The 20236-nt window shown below is 46.4% G+C and overlaps 1 protein-coding gene across 4 annotated transcripts in view; it reads right to left on the bottom strand.

Moving 5' to 3' along the window:
• Positions 1–1745: 1745 nt before the first annotated feature.
• spdl1 (spindle apparatus coiled-coil protein 1) overlaps positions 1746–20236 on the bottom strand; it is a 36036-nt gene continuing 17545 nt past the window's right edge. For 3 of the 4 annotated variants that reach the window (XM_034222857.1, XM_034222858.1, XM_034222859.1), the window contains 4 exons: positions 19806–19872; positions 7714–7926; positions 7554–7617; positions 1746–1999 (listed from right to left, as the gene is read on the bottom strand). In XM_034222857.1, the coding sequence (XP_034078748.1) occupies positions 1852–1999; positions 7554–7617; positions 7714–7926; positions 19806–19872 (492 nt within the window). In that variant the 3' untranslated portion in view covers positions 1746–1851. The remainder of the gene's footprint in view (positions 2000–7553; positions 7618–7713; positions 7927–19805; positions 19873–20236) is intronic. The other variant, XM_034222860.1, reaches the window with a different exon arrangement.

Below are 20236 nucleotides of genomic sequence, written 5' to 3'. Positions count from 1 at the left end.
CTCCATAAAGAGGATCCTGACCTTCTACAGGTGCACCATAGAGAGCATCCTGACCTTCTACAGGTGCACCATAGAGAGTATCCTGACCTTCTACAGGTGCACCATAGAGAGGATCCTGACCTTCTACAGGTGCTCCATAAAGAGGATCCTGACCTTCTACAGGTGCTCCATAGAGAGGATCCTGACCTTCTACAGGTGCTCCATAGAGAGGATCCTGACCTTCTACAGGTGCACCATAGAGAGCATCCTGACCTTCTACAGGTGCTCCATAAAGAGGATCCTGACCTTCTACAGGTGCTCCATAGAGAGGATCCTGACCTTCTACAGGTGCTCCATAAAGAGGATCCTGACCTTCTACAGGTGCACCATAGAGAGGATCCTGACCTTCTACAGGTGCTCCATAAAGAGGATCCTGACCTTCTACAGGTGCTCCATAGAGAGGATCCTGACCTTCTACAGGTGCTCCATAGAGAGGATCCTGACCTTCTACAGGTGCACCATAGAGAGCATCCTGACCTTCTACAGGTGCACCATAGAGAGCATCCTGACCTTCTACAGGTGCACCATAGAGAGCATCCTGACCTTCTACAGGTGCTCCATAAAGAGGATCCTGACCTTCTACAGGTGCACCATAGAGAGGATCCTGACCTCCTACAGGTGCACCATAGAGAGGATCCTGACCTTCTACAGGTGCTCCATAAAGAGGATCCTGACCTTCTACAGGTGCACCATAGAGAGGATCCTGACCTTCTACAGGTGCACCATAGAGAGGATCCTGACCTTCTACAGGTGCTCCATAGAGAGCATCCTGACCTTCTACAGGTGCACCATAGAGAGGATCCTGACCTCCTACAGGTGCACCATAGAGAGGATCCTGACCTTCTACAGGTGCACCATAGAGAGCATCCTGACCTTCTACAGGTGCTCCATAAAGAGGATCCTGACCTTCTACAGGTGCACCATAGAGAGGATCCTGACCTCCTACAGGTGCACCATAGAGAGGATCCTGACCTCCTACAGGTGCACCATAGAGAGGATCCTGACCTTCTACAGGTGCACCATAGAGAGCATCCTGACCTTCTACAGGTGCACCATAGAGAGGATCCTGACCTTCTACAGGTGCACCATAGAGAGTATCCTGACCTTCTACAGGTGCTCCATAGAGAGCATCCTGACTGGCTGCATCACGGCCTGGTTCAGCAGCTGCACCGCCCTCAATCGTAAGGCTTTACAGAGAGTGGTGAAAGCTGCAGAGCACATCACCAGGACGGAGCTGCCATCCATGGAGGACCTCTACTCCCAGCGGCTCAGGAAGAAAGCCCCCAGGATTATCAAAGACCCCCATCCCCCCAGCCACAAACTGTTCTGTCTGCTGCCGTCTGGCAGGCGTTACCACAGCATCAGGACTAAAACCACCAGACTCAGGGACAGTTTCATCCCACAGGCCATAAGACTGCTAAACACCTGAACTTGAAACAACATATCATACATAACATTCATCTGCTACTTAGGAATTATTTATCTAATATATCATATTCCAATAGCTTGCATATAGACTCTTATTTCACTATTTCACTTTTTTTAAACTATTTTTCTTTTTGTATTTACTTTTTAATATTCACTTGCACTGTATTATTGTGTTGCACCGTTGTGTTGTGTAGCCTGTGACCTAAGATTTTCATCGACATAACTACTCTGTAGCTATGTTCGTATGACAAATAAAGAACCTTGTATTTTGCAAAACATATTGAATACGGTAACATTTTAATACATTTATAGTATATAGAAAAATACATTGTAGTCCAGAGAATACAAATAGAAATATAGATATAACCAATATCTGTACGAGTGCTACTGCTGAGCACACTGGTTCTCCATGGTGCTGGTGGAGCCCACGTGAATCACCTCCACTGTCCTTGGTTTCTTTCTCCTCTCCTCTCTCTTGTTCTGCTGCTGGTTCTCCTCTCTCTGCACCTCCTTACAGTCGCTGCCAGGAGAGCTGAGGGCAGAACCACAGACATCCACAGGTGGAAGAAGAACTCAGATATAAGTCAAAGTAGACATTTAACAGTGTAAACATGCTGTGTTACAAGTAAAAGTCCTGCATTTCAAATCTTAGTACAAAAGTATTGGCATCAAAATATACTTAAAGTACCAAAAGTAGAAGTACGTGTACGTAATGTCCCATTTCAGAATCCTATATATTAAAGGAGAGGTGTCATGGCCATTTCCACTGATCATAATTCCATTGTTGAGGTCTACTAGAATAGAAAAATACTGTGCAATGTTCCAAACTCACATTGGTTTCGCATACAGCATCTCTGTATAGTATGTGTATTCAGCAGTATTCACTCTCTCCACTAAACGGCTCGCTGCAGCTCTTGCCCCCCCTCCCTTTGAGCACAGTGTGCTCCGATTGGTCGGGACCAGTTGGGACGTTGTGAATCGCGCTAAGCTCTGAGGTGTGATTTCCTTGTTTAGCGATACACATTGAAACACAGCCAAACTCACCCTGAGCACACACAAAGTCACAGCCGAAGTAAAAACAATAAGTGTGGCTTGATATTGAGTAAGAAAAAGGTTGGTAAACGCTGTGAGAATGGGTCTGCAGAGAGAATGGGTCTGCAGAGAGAATGGGTCTGCAGAGAGAATTTCGCCGCGATCCCAACTGTCTGTTATCAGCCTGCAGCCAGGGAGGAGAGATCAGCAGAGCTGCCTGCACTGAGTGTGTGAGGAAGTCCGTGGATTGGTCAATTTGGACCAATCAGCGGGGGCTTAACGTAACGGCTCCGCGGACGTAACGTAACGGCTCCACGGATTGGCCCATTTGGTTCCGGCTAACGCATGACCGTATCGCGTCATAATTCTGGGCGTGGCTACTGGGTGTTCACACGTCACAATGTCCAGGAAGAACATGGAAGAAGGTCAAATAGTTCCAACGAGGCGTTTTGGGGAGGTATTTTCTGTGTTGGGGCTTTACTCCCAACAGGGTGCACTTTGAGGGTTTTGACTCTGCAGCCCGTTTACATGCATAAAAACCTTCATAACACACAAGGGGACGGGTAATAACCGGAAAAGCATGACATGTCTCCTTTAAATTAGTGGATTCTTTTTTTGATGCATTAATGTGTTCATCACAGCTGGTAAAGGTGGAGCTACTTTAATGAATGTATATACGGCTGCTGGGTATCTTAACGTATAATTATATATCGTAGTTTATTTATTCGTTTACTTAGATTTTGTTTTGGCCAATAAACTGATAAGCGTAGTTACTATCTAGCAGAGGTGGGACCAAGTCATTGTTTTGCAAGTCCGAGTCAAGTCTCAAGTCTTTGCGCTCAAGTCAGAGTCAAGTCTCAAGTCAGGATGGGCAAGTTCAAGTCCAAGTCCTAAACTTTGACAAAACGAGTCTTAAACAAGTCATTATGTGCTTTTCAACAAATGTAATGACATCCATCAACAGAATAATACTTAATAATCGAACTGCTCTTTATTAGTCACATTAATAATTTAATAATCCATGTTCTCTCTGATGGTAAAGTAACGTGTTTTTTTCTATTTTAAGAGGGATCAGTAAGGTAAGGCTACCGTCAGGGCCGTATCCAGGATTTCCTAAATACCGAGGTCCAAACATGCTAGGGGGGTTCGGGGGATACCCCCCGAGATTTTTGGGATTTTCATGATCTAGTTAGGTGCTTTTCAAGTCCTGTGGGGGGTCACACATTGGATAATATATCTATTTCAAACCATATCAGTGGGCTGACAATGTCAGCATCAATTATTTTTGAAAGTGTAATACATAAGAATCAGTTGATTGTTGCTATTAATGATCTGGACATGCAGAAGAGGCTAAAATGATCACAAAAGCATTGTCAACATTCATTTTCCATGTCTCTCTCCTTTCCATAACCTGCAGCCTCTCTTCCATCTTCTTGAGTCTCTCTGTCTTCTTCCTGTTCATTACTCTCTCTGTCCTCTACTCTTTCTCTGTGTTCAATCTCTCCCTCGTTGTTCACTTGTTGCTCCTCCTCACTTGTCGCTCCTGCCAGTGAATTAAAAGCAATTCAGCAATTTAGTTCATTTCACTTGTTAGTTTGCATTATTTTTTTTATTTAAATCTGTTTTGTTAATTCTCAAAAGTGAACAAAGATGTAATCAAATTGTGTTTTATACAATTGTATGTTATTATGACATCATAACTGCAATAGATGTATGTTGTTTAAAAATTATGCCTATTGTAAATGAAGACATTACATTACATTGCATTTAGCTGACGCTTTTATCCAAAGACTATTGTTATAGATGTATAGATTAGATAGATAGATGTATAGATAGATAGATGGGGTTATTAAGACTACATTCTTTTGTGTGACTGTATCCTGCAGTTCCTCCCTGACTTCCATCACTTTCTCTCTCTCTCTTTCTCTCTGCCTGTCCCGTCTCTTCCTTACCAAAGCTGAGCTTCGACTGACGTAGTCTTTTCATTATATCTGAGTAAGTGTAAAAAGAAAACAATACAATGTTATATCTTCAATGTTTTACTCAAATTGAAATAAAAGAAAAGCATTACAACGTTTGTTAAAAGATAATCCTTCTGACATTGGATGAATGTAATTAACTTTAGCTCTCTAGCTAGTTTATTCACGCAATTTAAACCAAAGTATAGCCTATAGCTGTTAGTGTTAGTTAGTGTGCATGTTGTCGGACGTCCACTGACTAACGTAGAGCGTTCACACAGGATCTGCTGGTCATATGATGTCCTGATGAACAGAAACACAAGCAGCCCGCTGGACTCAGATCTCTAGATACCTCATCACTCCTCCGCTGCTCCGGTACAAGTCCGGGCTGCGGTGGTTTGTTGATACATGTCGTCTTCTTCTGTTTGCTTTAATCGAGGCTACGTAGTTATGCAGCGCCCCCATTGTCAGTAAATGGAAGTACTACAAAGAACCCCGTTTAGTGCAGTTATTTCACAAGTTTTGTTAAATACACAGCTCGGAAAAAATGACCGAGGTCCGGACCTCGGTGACCTCAATGGTAGATACGGCCATGGCTACCATGACTAATGCTGCGTACCTGGACTCACATTCAGGTTCAGGTCCGGACTTAAGTCCAGAGGTTCAGGTTCAGGTCCGGACTTATAAGTCCGGACCTGAACCCATGGCTTGTGTCAAGTTGTGTGAGTAACTAAAGTCAACTTATTGTGAGCTAATTATCAATTGAAAATAAACTCATAATCAACTCAAATTCAAACTCATCAGGTTTATTGCGCTCCCTTCCAACTTGTGTCTACATTTCTCTACAAAGTACAAATGTAAAAAAAAAACTTTTTGCCACTTAGTCTACAAATGACTTATGACAGCAACTACTACAAAGTTCAAACATTTATTTCATTTATCAAACTAAAGTAACCAAACAGTCCCTGAGCTGACTGAGCCTAAATCCCTAAAACTGTTGCTCAAATGTAGAGTGTAGAGAAGACTATACGCATTACACTATTACACACCTACTATACAGTATACACTGTAGTGACTGTACAGTCAGAGTGTACTGTACTGTCTGTACACCATGTCTTTTCTACAACTCTACATGTGTACATTATACTACATACATAGTGATGTACATACATACAATTTTGATACAAATGTCATATATAGTTAACTTAAGCATCTATCATCTATGTCACTCGGACAGTGAGGAGACTGTGGACTGTCAAGACTCAATATGCAAGAGTACAAGTCTATGTGTTCTTGTTCAAGAACAACAGCATATTGACATTGTCTGGGTGAAGTGTTGCTCTTTCGGCAGACACTATATCACCAGCAGTGATACGTTCACGTTCCCGCACAGGTTACACTTCGCAGTATCTAGCGGCAGTTTCGTCACATGGTCCCACACCTTACTGGATTTAAATCCCTGCGGCATTGTATTTACATGACCCGGGCCGTGACGCCGTAGACCAAACAAAGGAGTTAGTTACACTACCAAATATCCAATATGGCGACCAGCAGCCCACGCTGTCCACTATGTCTAAGCCATATCATCACATCGCTAGCTTCCCTTGACGTCACACAGATCTCGCGAGCAGTTGAGATATTTTGCGAGACTTCGTGAGTTCAGTAATGGCCGCCATATCAGAAGCCGACACGATGTTTGTCGTCTTTTCTCAGCGCAAATATCTCGATCTATGGAAGGTTTTAGATGGTTTAGAACAAAAAGGAGAATATACGTAAGCGCTAGTTTTTTTGCGAGTCCAAGTACCGGTTCCCGACGTTCCGGTTTTAACCGGACTTGAACCGAAACTTTTTACAAGTCCAGTACCGGTTCGGCGTACCGGTACGCAGCACTAACCGTGACGGTTTGATTCAGAAGGAGTTTAATGTATAAGATTCCCTGATGTTGAGGTAACCAGAATGTGTATTTCCACTGTGTACAACATGTAAGGGACCCACAATCTATCTTTATGCAAGGAATAATGTGCAGCGAGGCAGACTCTATGGGGAAGAGAACACCTGCATCTAGATCCCTCTGCAGGTGGTACTTTAACTATATTTTGATGCTAATACTTTTCTACTTTTACTTGTAACATTTTGAATGCAGGACTTTTTATTGTAACCGAGTATTCCTACACTCTGGTACTTTTACTCAAGTACAAGATCTGAACTTCACCCACCTCTGACAATAAGTCCTGAGTGGTTACCAAAAAAAAAGCACTCAGCTTTGCTTTCTCCAATATCATTCAAATGCAGCCAGATGCTGCTTCTTTTTTCGGTTTTTGCTAATTTCTTGACTTTTTCCGACGCGCTTGCATTTAAATCCGGCTCCCCGTCGCTCTGTAGCTGGCCTGTACCACTACACTTGCTGTCTTTGGAGTGTCTGCCCCCTACCCTTCTTTCACATAATGGTATGATCCTAATGTGTCCTCGCATATGATTGGCCGCATGGTGGCTCAGCAAAATAACGTCCCGCCCCTGCCTGCATGGATTCACAGAAAGAGTTGGAGAGGCTGAAGATTCTGCTCTCCCCGACGGGAGTCTGCTCTTCTAGCGGCAGCTCGCGATCGGCGTGTTGGAGACCTCTGAATGAAATTATCAAGTCACCTCAAGTCAGAAGGCTCAAGTCCAAGTCAAGTCCCGAGTCATTGGTGTTCAAGTCCAAGTCGAGTCGCAAGTGTTTTGTGATTTTGTCAAGTCGAGTCCAAAGTCATCAAATTGGTGACTCGAGTCCAAGTCATGTGACTCGAGTCCACACCTCTGCTATCTAGTAACTAAAGTAACTAAAGTGTGAAATAAACATAGTGAAGTAAAAAGTACAATATTAGCTTCCAAATTGTAGTGGAGCAAAAGTATAAAGTAGCATAACATAAAGATACTTGAGTACAGTACAAGTACCCCAAATAAGTACAATACTTGAGTGAATGTACTTCACTATATTACACCACTGCAAACATGCAATAAAACAATATCACGACACAGCAACAGAGCGTGCTGTTGGACTGACTAACTTCCTGTACAGGTTGCATGTATTTGTTCTCGTAGTGCACACATACTGACCTGGGGTTTGGAATCTCAGTAGGCTTATCGTCACTGATCTTCACACACTTGGCAGGTCGTGGCTCTGAACAAACAAAACGTGTCCTTATTACTTTACCTCCATTTTGCTGATGTGTGTATTTCTTAATGTAAAACAATTTCAATAATCAGCCCTACTAACCTCCAGTGTGCTCAGTCTTTGTGGAGCTCTCTGTCTCAGCTGTACTTGGCTCAGCTGTACTGTCTGCTTCAGCGTCAGAATTGTTTACATTTGAGACGTCTATCGCCACGGCAACAACCTGCTCCCCCTTGTGCAGCATGGTTTCCTCAGAGGGGGGCGTGATGTCGAAAGGAAGCTTCTCTTTCTTCCTCTTCTGGATCTGATTATGTTTTGCTTCAGACAGAGAACAGATGAGCAGAGGCAGCGACACCCACCCACCCACACACACCCACACCGGCGTCTACTGGACTCTATGTGTACTACCTCTTAACCATACAATGCGAGCATTCACCTTCTGAGATATCTATAAACGTAGCCGGCCCCTCGGGGCAGGCCTACCTGAATGCGCGCACAAGCCCACCGTACATAAGGCAGTGTGCGAAAAAGTACACGTCCCACCGTCCGGGACGTGTTATTTACAATATCGGACAAGTAGATCTGTCAATTGACTTGTCCGGCGGACAAGTGACGTTTATTGACAAATTATTGATACATTCAGTTTACAAAAGGCAGAACTCATTCGCAAATTGTACGTGTCCGCCATTGTTCGTTTAGAAATGTTAGTTTCGGTTCTGCTTGTCGATTCATAAGGAAATGCATGTCGCCGCTTTCTGTACAGTTAGACGGGGGCGGGCGGGAAGTGCAGCACAGTGGCCGGGTTGGGAAGTAAAAACTCGGTTCCGAGTAGGAACAAATAACAATTGTCCGGTACCGGGATTAATAAGAGTTGTGAGGACAGGAAGCGAGGCCGAGCCCCGCGGACTGCAGCTCTCTCTTTCTATGCTCCGTATCAGCTGATCGCTGCACGGTGCAGCTCAGCATCTCTCTCTCTCTCTTTCTACACACAGCGGATCCGCTGCCCGTTTAACAGCCTCATCTTTGTCAACCTTTCTTATGTTCTTTCTCTAACACGTAATGAAGGTTATTAAGCGTTTTAGCTCCTGTGTTGTTAATATTGACCGCCATTTCCTTTATGAAGTAAAGCAGCCTCCCTGTCTGTGTCCTCGCGCTGTCCTCACCTCCCCGGACCCCCAGACTCGGAGGAGCACAGGGATGTCAGTATTGTTTATGAAGCAGGGTATAGAAAGTACATTATTGAAATTAAAATACTATTTATTTACTTTTACAAACAGCTGGGCAGCATGTGTATTGCAGGACATGTGTAAGCGTGCAAGCGTCTTTGAGTTGTAGAAAAGCGCTAGGCCTATAGGCTATACATATAATGTATTATTATTATTAGGCCTATGTGTTGGACATGTGTGGTTGGACTCTGTCTCACAGGCAGGTTGCAGTGTAACATCAGAGGAGACTGGGCCAATTGTACATTCTCAAACTGCACCACTTAGAACTAACTAAACAATGCAGAGATTATTTTTATATAATTGTATTCAATAACCGTAAGAAATTCAACAGTATGAAGTGATTTGTAAATAGGAATACAGATTTGACTTAATGTTTTCATAAATATATTTTTCTCCCAGTTTGACTTATTTTTACCCTCTCAAAGAACCGGAATCGAGAACCGAAAATAACCGGAATCGAAAAGCAGAACCGGAATCGTTAAAATCCAAACGATACCCAACCCTATGTGTGATGCAGTAAAATCTTACCGCTCACGTACGTTAGCGGTGTCGTAAAAACCGTGGGAAAATGTTTAAATACGATGACGAAGAAGAAGATTCCAGTGGCCCCAATTTTTGTCCATTCTGGACAAGTGAAAAATGTATTCGGACAAGTAAATTGCCAAACTCACTTGTCCAACTACTCTCTAAAAACTTTTTCTCACACTGTAAGGCGGCCACGCCTCCTGGCTGTCATCCTTTTCTCTTCAGCAAGCGAGCAACAACTGAAGCAGAGACAGTAAAACGTTTGAAAGAAGAAGAAAGAGTTATCATACCTTCATGGAGTCGCCACTTCTAGAGACCCGGGCCTGTCCTTCCTGTCCTGGCTGAAAGGTCCCATGTCATGCTTTTCCGGTTATTACCCGTCCCCTTGTGTGTTATGAAGGTTTTTATGCATGTAAACGGTCTGCAGAGTCAAAATCCTCAAAGTACACCCTGTAGCGAGTAAAACTCTAGAAAATACCTCCCCAAAACGCCTCGTTGAAGATACGTCATTGTCCATTGTTTACTTCCTGGGTATTGTGATGTAGGAATGGCCAGTAACCGCGCCCAGAGCTATGACACGATACGTTCATGCGTTACCCGGAACCAAATGGACCAATCCGTGGAGCCGTTACGTTACGTCCGCGGAGCATACATCCATGCCGCGGAGCCGTTACGTTAAGCCCCCGCTGATTGGTCCAAATTGACCAATCCACGGACTTCCTCACACACACTCAGTGCAGGCAGCTCTGCTGATTTCTCCTCCCGGGCTGCAGGCTGATAACAGACAGTTGGGATCGCGGCGAAATTCTCTCTGCAGACCCATTCTCACTGCAGACCCATTCTCTCTGCAGACCCATTCTCTCTGCAGACCCATTCTCTCTGCAGACCCATTCTCACAGCGTTTATCAACCTTTTTCTTACTCAATATCAAGCCACACTTATTGTTTTTACTTCGGCTGTGACTTTGTGTGTGCTCAGGATGAGTTTGGCTGTGTTTCGCTGTGTATCGCTAAACAAGGAAACCACACCTCCACAGAGCTCAGCGCGATTCACAACGTCCCGACCAATCAGAGCACACTGTGCTCACAGGGAGGGTGGGGGCTGGAGCTATTGGAGCTACAACGAGCCGTTAAAGGCAGAGTGAAATTCAGTGAATACACGTAGTTTACAGAAATGCTGTATGAGAAACCAATGTGAGTTTGGAAAATTGCACAATATGTGTGCAACTCGTTTTTGACAAGAAAGCTACTGGAGACTTCTAGAATTGTGTGAGTAACATTGTGTTTTTAGACTTCTCTGTTTCAGTGTGTGTACTCTGTATCAATGCTCTGTAGTTGATCTGACTGGAATTGTGTTTTTAAAACTCAAAACCGCTACAGCATCTGTCAGACAGAAACTTGGGAAAAGTCATTTGACTGAAACCTTAAAAGTGAACTAACTGACTACTAGGGTTAACTTTGATTTAAACATTTGTAGAATACTAAGAGCTTTATTGAGTAGGTGTAACTGTATTAAGGGTTAAACTCATAACTTTATAACTTAGGGTTTAATGTAATTGACTTAAAAGACAATAACACATCAGGAGGAAGCCAGTCTAGATTTCCTTTTGAGGGCCACCAGCTGCAGAGTTAACTAATTAAAAGGACATTGCCCCACAGCTGTGAGAACTCAGCAATCAGGTGTCCATTTTAGGTAGCACTTTCCTGGAGCATCAGCTTCAGCGTCAGACAGGCTAAGACATTAGAGTCCTACAGGAGTCACGAGGGAGGCAAAGAGGAGGCAAATCTTACTTTGATTGAGCTAAGTATCGCTGGTGTTTTTATTTTGTTTTATTTTATTTGGTTGTTTAGCCCCTCATGCTATAATCATGTGTATTTTCTCCATTCCTGTTCATGTGTCTTCTCGCAATTATCACTGGCCCCGTATATCTCGTAATCGATATAACCGGCCTGCTCTCGTCTATCCCACATGCTCCACTGACATCCAACATCTAGTTTCAGGTGGCCTGTGGAACTGCCAGTCAGCTGTTCCTAAGGCTGACTTCATCTCTGGCTACGCCTCCCTGCAGTCTCTGGATTTCCTTACTCTCACTGAGACCTGGATTACTCCATCCAACACATCCACCCCAGCAGCTCTCTCCACTGCATATTCCTTCTCCCATACACCCAGACCAACTAGCAGAGGAGGTGGCACTGGTCTCCTGCTCTCTCCCAAATGGAGCTTTTCCCTCTTCAAGCTACCTAACTTTACTCCTTCCACCTTTGAGTTCCATGACGTCACAGTAACCCATCCTATACAGTTAACCATTGTTGTTCTCTACCGTCCACCAGGCGCCTTGGGGGACTTCTTGGAGGAATTAGATAATCTCCTCTCACACATCCCTGAAACTGGCCCTCCCGCTGTACTTCTCGGAGACTTCAACCTCCAGACGGGGAAGATAGACGAACTAACATCTCTGTTAACCGCCTTTGCTTTCTCACTGTCTCCGTCCCCACCGACTCATAAAGCTGGCAATGTCCTTGATCTCATATTCTCAAGGAACTGCGCTACTTCTAACCTCTCTGTAAACCCACTCCACACATCCGATCACTTCTTCATTTCATTCTCTCTACCCCTTTCCAAACATAACAAACTAATCTCTTCTCATCCTGCACTTGTCCGCCGTAACCTTCGCTCCCTCTCTCCCTCTACCTTTGCCTCGTCGGTGCTCTCAGCCCTCCCTTCCTCTGACTCGTTCCAACTCCTGCCTCCAAACTCTGCTGCAGAAACTCTCCTCTCTACTCTCTCATCCTCTCTGGACTCTCTCTGTCCTCTCACATCTCGGCAGGCTCGTCAGTCCCCTCCTGCTCCCTGGCTAAATGATGCACTGCGTGCTAATAGAACCGTCCTTAGGGCAGCAGCGCGGAAACGGTGGAAATCCAAACACCGTGACGACCTCCTAACCTATCAGGCTCTCCTCTCCTCTTTCTCTGCTTCGATCTCTCAGAAAAAAAAGCACTTTCTTTCAAGATAAGATCCAATCTTCCTTTTCCAATCCTAAAAAACTATTCTCCATCTTCTCCACCCTCTTGGACCCTCCAAAAGCCCCTCCCCCTCCTCACTTCTGTCAAGCGACTTTGTTACCCACTTTGAAAAAAAGGTTGATGATATTCGCTCTTCTTTTTCTGACTCACCTTTACTCACCGCTGGGTCACCAGACCCTCCTTCCACCAACACACTAACCTCCTTTTCCCCTCTCTCTCCAAGTGAGGTTCTTACCCTCATTACCTCTGCCCGCCCTACCACCTGTCCTCTGGACCCTATCCCTTCAAACCTCCTTCAGACTATCGCTCCTGATATTCTACCGTTTCTCACCCATTTCATCAACACTTCTCTAACTTCTGGTCACTTTCCAAACAGTCTCAAGGAGGCAAGAGTAAACCCTCTCCTAAAGAAACCCACTCTCAACCCGTCTGATGTTATAAACTACAGGCCTGTCTCTCTCCTCCCGTTCCTGTCTAAATCACTTGAACGCGCTGTCTTTAAACAACTCTCCTGTTATCTCCATCAGAACAACCTTCTGGATCCGCACCAGTCTGGTTTCAAGGCAGGTCACTCCACAGAAACTGCTCTCATTGCTGTCACGGAGGAACTGCACACTGCCAAAACTGCATCCCTCTCCTCTGTCATCATCCTGTTGGACCTGTCTGCTGCATTCGACACGGTGAATCATCAGATCCTCCTTCGCACTCTCCAAAAACTTGGAGTTTCAGGCTCAGCACTTTCCCTCCTCACCTCATACCTGAAAGACCGTACCTACAGGGTGACTTGGAGAGGGTCTGAGTCCGACCCTTGTCAATTAACTACAGGGGTCCCTCAGGGCTCTGTTCTTGGTCCCCTCCTCTTCTCCCTGTACACAAACTCGCTCGGATCAGTCATTAGCCCGCATGGTTTTTCTTACCACTGCTACGCTGACGACACCCAATTAATTCTGTCCTTTCCCCGCTCAGAGACCCAGGTCGTCGCACGCATCTCTGCTCGTCTAGCTGACATCTCTCAGTGGATGTCTGCTCATCACCTCAAGCTCAACCTTGACAAGACTGAGCTGCTCTTCCTTCCGGGAAAAGATTGTCCCACTCTTGACCTGACAATCAACATCGGCACCTCAGTTGTTTCCCCGACTCAGACTGCAAGGAATCTGGGTGTGACCCTAGATAACAACCTGTCCTTCACTGCAAACATCGCTGCTACAACCCGTTGCTGCAGATACACGCTTTACAACATCAGGAAGATACGTCCCCAGCTGACACAGAAAGCGACTCAGGTTCTGGTCCAGGCTCTCGTCATCTCACGCCTAGACTACTGCAACTCCCTCCTGGCTGGTCTACCTGCATGTGCCATCCGACCTCTGCAGCTCATCCAGAATGCAGCGGCTCGTCTGGTCTTCAACCTTCCTAAATTCTCCCACACCACTCCGCTCCTCCGCTCCCTTCACTGGCTTCCGGTAACTGCTAGAATCCACTTCAAGACACTGGTACTTGCTTACCATGCTGCGAGTGGATCTGGCCCTTCGTACATCCAGGACATGGTTAAACCGTACACCCCAGCGCGTGCACTACGCTCTGCATCAGCCAAACGACTCGCTGCGCCCTCGCTGCGAGGGGGACCCAAGTTCCCATCGGCGAAAACACGTGGGTTTGCTGTCCTGGCTCCAGGATGGTGGAATGAGCTCCCCATTGACATCAGGACGGCAGATAGCTTGCACATCTTCCGGCGCAAACTGAAAACTCATCTCTTTCGACTCCACTTCGAGCGATAGAACTATTAACGAAGCACTTTTATACTAATAAAGGACTGGCTTATCTAAAGCCAGTTGAGTAGCACTTGAAATGTTTTGGCTCTATGAAGCCTGATGTACTTATATGATTCTGTTTTCTTCAAGTTGTATTTTGTTGGTCGAACGCACTTATTGTAAGTCGCTTTGGATAAAAGCGTCAGCTAAATGCAATGTAATGTAATGTAATGTAATATAAATATATGCTAGTAGACCTCAACAATGGAATTATGATCAGTGGAAATGGCCATGACATGGGACCTTTAATAGCGGGCGTGAGTGGAATAAACCGCAGAAAATGCTGTCAAAGCGCTGTGCGGGTTCAAGAGACGCTATTGCCGGCGTGCTGTTGTCAGAAAACATACCTTGCCTGGTATAATAGCTCCGATTAATGCGTTTCACCGGCGTTATGACGGGGCACGCGTCCCCCAGAGGGCGTGCCGCGGTGCATTCAAGGACCTCTGTAGAAAATCGGCCCTTTCTGTGTCAGCCCCCCATTGCCAATCTTCCTTTTATGGAAGGTTTGGCAGCGGAGTGGGCCGCCAGAGAGTGCTACAGTTTCTTAGCTGCGACTCCACAGCTGCTTGCAGGTCCCCTAGCACAGTCTTATGGGGAATGGAAGCTCAGGCCCTGTTGCAAAAAAAGGTTGCAAAAAATTCCATATGTAAACCAATTACTGGAACTAGGGCAGCCGGGCGGTTCACAACCATCGACCTGAAGGACGCTTACTTTCATGTCGAAAATTGCTCCAAAGCACAGAAAGTATTTGCGTTTTGCCTTCCAGGGGGGTAGCCTACGAGTACAACAGATTACCGTTCGGCTACTCCCCATCCCCACGCACGTTTAGCAAATGTGTGGCCACAGCGCTTCAGCCGCTTCGCGACCATGGCATGAGGGTTTTATAATACGACCTCATAGTCATGGCCAGGTCCAGGGAAGAGGCAAACACAGCCCAATTGATCCGGTCAATTGGAAGAAGAGCAGTCCCATACCTCACCAGCAGGTGGGGTATCTGGGGATTTTTGCTCGATGCAGGCAGACTACGATGCAGGCAGTTTGCAGACTGCGACAGGGGGCAACGGTGACAGCTTTGACCATCATGCAGACTCTGGGTCTCATGGCGGCTGCTGACCTCGTGGTACCGCTGGGGTTACTTACTCGCCTGCAGAGGTGGTTTTCCGGCCTTCGTTTAGATCCCAAGAGGCACAAACGACGTCTGGTGACCATCCCCCCCCCCCCTGGGGCGGGTGACCGCCTACGTCACGGTGTTCAAGATGCATCCGTGACAGGATGGGGGGGGGACCTGCCTAGAGAGAGCTATAGGTGGTGGCTTGCCTCTGACAGAAACTCGGCACATCAATCTTCTAGAGCTACGGGCAGTAGTACTGCTCCTACAGCACTGCAAACCCTTACTACAGGGCACACATGTGCTGGTGAGGAGCGTCAACCGCACCACAGTGGCTTACATCAACAGGCAGGAAGGAGTCAGCTCCGCCGCCTTGTTTAGCAAAGCGGAGAACCTGTGGTTGTGGGCCTCAGAGAATGTGTTTATCTCTGAAGGCCCCCCACATTCCGGGACTGGAGAACAGGGGGGCCGGCCTCATGTTAAGAGGCGGGCCCCTGCCAGACGAATGGTGGTTCTCACTGGCTCGGCAGGACAATCCACCCTGGGGGGTGGACACGTTTGCACACGAGCCATGGCCAAGATAGCTGCTCTACGCCTTTCCACCGCTGCGTCTCATTCTCCCCCTCCTGGGGAGGGTGAGATGAGAACGTCTATCCGTCATCAGTGGCCCCAGGTCGCCACTTGGCGCCGTGGTACGCCGAGGTGACACAGATAATGGTGGGCCAGCCCTGGACGGTTTCTCAGGTCTGGGGGGCGTTGTCTCAGAAAGCAGGTGCAATAGGGGCGTTACCCACTCTGGGCCAACCTCTCCAGGCTTGGCTCCTGAGAGGAACTGGCTGAGACGGGAGGGACTGTTTGACAAAGTTATACAGACTATCCAGGCAGGAGCAGGATCCACCACAGCCTGTTACAGGACGAAGTGGTTGGTATTCCAGCGGTGGTGTGAAGAAAGGAGTCTAGAGCCTCTATCATGTACATTGGGCTCTATTCTGTCCTATTTACAGATACTGGTGGACAGGGAGCTTGCTCATTCCACAATTAAAGTGTATGCAGCAGCCATCTCGTCCTGCCATGAGAGATTTGACGGCAGGTCAGCCTTCAGTCGGCCATTTATGACGCGGCTTTTGCAGGGGGTCAGGAGACAGCGCCCAGTGGTGCACTCCTCCTTCCCGCAATGGGACCTGCCGTTGGTGCTCGAGGCTCTGGTCACAGAACCATTTGTGCAGCTCCACTAACTTGGAATAGTTTGCAAAAAGAATGGAAAATTACCAATCTGGTACCACTACATGTTTTTAAAGCTCGGTTGGATGCTACACAATCAGATGCTGTTGGTACCTGTACATGTGGATAGATATGTAAATTGTAATCCCTGTAATTTTTGCTGTATGATGTCCTTTTGTGGTTCTGTTGTTTATGTTTTTATGTCTTCATGTGGAACCTACTGTTGCAGGTCTCCCTTGAAAAAGAGATCAATGATCTCAATGGGATTTCACCTGGATAAATAAAGGTTTTGAATTTAATTGAAGCCTCTGGAGCTCTCCTCCCTGAAAGCACTGTCATTGGAAACAGCTTTGCTGTTTGCCCTGACTTCGGCCAGGGGAGTGTCCGAGCTGGCCGCTCTGTCGGTGCACCCGAGTTGCCTTTTGATCTGGGGTGACCGTAGCGGGGCGACACTCAGACCGAACCCCTCCTTTGTTCCCAAGAACCTAAGGAGTTTGTTCAGGTCGAGGGCTATTCAGTTAAACGGCTTTAGTCTTCCACTCCATATTGGGGACAGGGAGGCTAAACTGCGCCTCCTCTGCCCGGTGCGTGCGCTGGCATGTTATGTAGGGCGCACGGCTTCCATTAGGCGCACTGAACAGCTGTTTGTGTGCTTTGGGGATGGTGTGGCCGGTAAAGCTCTGTCCAAGAAACGCCAGACAGGATGGCTCTGCGAGTGCATTTCACATGCCTATGGACAGCCGGGGAGAGCCTTCTCCACTGGGGTCCATCCATGTACACTCTACACGTGGTATGGCTGTATCAACAGACTTGTTCGACGCCATGAGTGTGGAGGGCATATGCACGGCGGTGTCTTGGTCTACGCCAGGTCCCGTCATAAGGTTTTATTTTTTGGACATGTCTGGCTCCTTTTCATCGTCTGTGCTTGCTGGGGCAACACAGGACTGGTGAGGGGGGGGGGGGGGCTTTGGGTCAGTAGAAGGGATGGGAATTTGAAAACAAATGTATATTCGAATATTCGAACCCCAAAAAACGGTTAACCGAAATGTACATATCCTATAAAAAAAAAAAAGAAGAAATGTGGGAAAATAAATTACAAAAAAAAAAAATTATTTTCAAAAAATAAATAAATAAATGTTCAAATAAGTATAGAAACCAAGTCGAATTTGTCAAATGTATTGAACTGGTGATCACAGTTTGAACAGTCAACAACTATAGGCCTACAGCTTTCATGCTTAAAACTTAACTTGGTTTTTAAATGAAAGAGGGATCATACACGAACAACATAACGGGTTAGGCTAACGTAACCCTATTACAACAGAGATCAACCTGTAACAGGGCCTATGCACAGAATGCAGCTATTCAATACTCATTCTTCTTTAAGAATATGAGCATGTCTACTCAGGGGAGAGGCGGGTGCGGAGACGATTCACAATCAGGCCAGCTGTAGAGAAGACCCTCTCAGCTGGAATCTGGGCATAAGATGAGGTTTGAGTCTGCGTGATCTGCGTGTAGGGAGGGGCAGCAGCCATATCATTAGCTACAACTAGCTAGATCTGATGGATTTGGACATAAACACGAGTGAACTATAACCGGACGCGAGAGAGAGATCAGCACCTGCAGCTCTGCCCGCCGTGAGGGACCGGTGAGCGGAGCAAAACACATCTTTAGACCTAACACATTTAGCTATGGCACTGTCGTATACATTGAATTATTCCATTTGATCATATGTAATCAACTTAGGCACCCTTCCCAAAAAAAAAAAAATTACAATAAATATATTCATAACTCATATTCTCATATTCTAATACCTGAATACATTTGAATATTCGATTAATCGTTCCCATCCCTAGTCAGTAGGTATCTGACACCATAGGCGGATTTTGCGGGGGGGGGGGGGGGCATTGCATGTTGTGACGTGTGTGTGTGTGTGTGTGTAAGGACACAAGTTCCCTCCCTTTTTTTTTTGCATATAAGTCATTCAGCTATTGTATTACAAGAATATACAAGATGCTCCAGTTGGCACTGACTCTGCCAATCGGATCTGCCACCTCAGAGAAGTTTTTCTGCAATGAGGAGAATTCGGAACTGGCTGCGGTCAACGATGGGAGGAACAAGATTTTCCTCACTTGCGGTTCTTCACATTGAGGACGACATGACCGCACAGCTGTGCGGTCATGTCGTCCTGAGGGGACTAGTGGACATATATGCGGAACGTACAAAAAGGGGTCTAGTTCTGCACTAAGTAGGACACTGGTTAATAATATTGTAGCGTGTTCAAGTAACCAAGGGATATAGTAGTTATCAAATAAGTATAAGATGTGCACAGTTATGATACGTTTTACAGTTGTAATGCACTGTTGTTGAGGGGAGATACCGCCCCTTCCATATGAGTGTGTGTGTACGACGGGCATAAGGCGTGCATGACGAGACGAGTTGTGTTCGTATGTGGAAAAGTCATACTCAGTGCGGTGAACGCTGGCTTTATTGCTACTGTATCCTAGCACCCCACGCAATAGTTGGGACTGTATACTGACGTCAGTAAAAAAGGTTTGCCCCCCCAAGCGCAAATGTCAAACTCCGCCTATGTCTGACACCCCCCTGGACATAATGCACTTGTGTTCTCCCATGCTCCTTAGGGACCCGGGAAACATGGTGCGCAGTAAGCCCCATGCAGGGCTGGAGGACTCTCCCTCACTATTTTCCATGCACACTCTTCACGAGGTAAGCGTGTGTGAGTGTGCTCTACCAGCCAAGTAAGCTGCGGCCCGACTTCTCCACAGTCAACCGGAGGAGAAGAGGTTGCGGTGCAGTGGCTGTTAACCAAAAGCCGGTCAGGGGCAGTGTGATGGGTCGATGTTGTTGGACGACAGGGCGTTTATCCATCAGGGCTCCACCCACTGTACCCATAGAGTCCAGTAGAGGGCGGAGCCTGTGTGATATATAACGGGGGGTTAGGTATTGTAACCCTCGTTATATAAGCACAGGCGGAGCCCTCTACCTGGGGCCCTGTCTGTCCTATGCCGCTCGCTGAAGAGGGTGTAGGATGACAGTCAGGAGGCGTGGCCGCCTTATATACGGTGGGCTTGCGCACGCATTCAGGTAGGCCCGCCCCCGGGGCCAGCTACGTTTATAGATATCTCAGTAGGTGAATGCTCGCATAGTGAGGTTAAGAGGTAGTACCCATAGAGTCCAGTAGAGGGCTCCGTCTGTGCTTATATAACTAGGGTTACAATACGTAACCTCCCGTTACAGGCAGCCTGCCTCACACTGAGCCCCCTCTTACCTTTAGGCTCATACTTGTGTTGCAGCTCCTCCACTCTGAGCTGCAGTTTGATCTTTTCACTCTGCGTCTGTGGCAGAGAGCAGTGACCCAGTGTTAGGTTGTATCTCTGACACTATAACATTCACAAAGGACGCAAAGCGAAATTACGCCTCGCAACATTTGTGATTATTGCGTCACTCAAACTAACTAATAGTTAGCTAACTAACTAACTAACTAATAAGCCCCCCGTATCTACACCAGAGAGGAGGTGGGGCTTATCGCCATGGCCAACTCGATACCAACAACATTTCATCACTGTTTCAAGTGGCAGATGTTCTTGCAGTAAACTTATCAAAATGATTTAGAATGGTGCATAGTAATAGGTCTGTCCGCATGACGGCAAGCAAACTGTTTGTTTTCTGATAAGAGATCCGATCAATCAGGTTTAGGCT

Source organism: Gymnodraco acuticeps, unplaced genomic scaffold, assembly GCF_902827175.1.
Source record: "Gymnodraco acuticeps unplaced genomic scaffold, fGymAcu1.1, whole genome shotgun sequence".
Taxonomy (NCBI): Eukaryota; Metazoa; Chordata; class Actinopteri; order Perciformes; family Bathydraconidae; genus Gymnodraco; species Gymnodraco acuticeps.
This window is presented reverse-complemented; position numbering and strand designations above follow the sequence as displayed.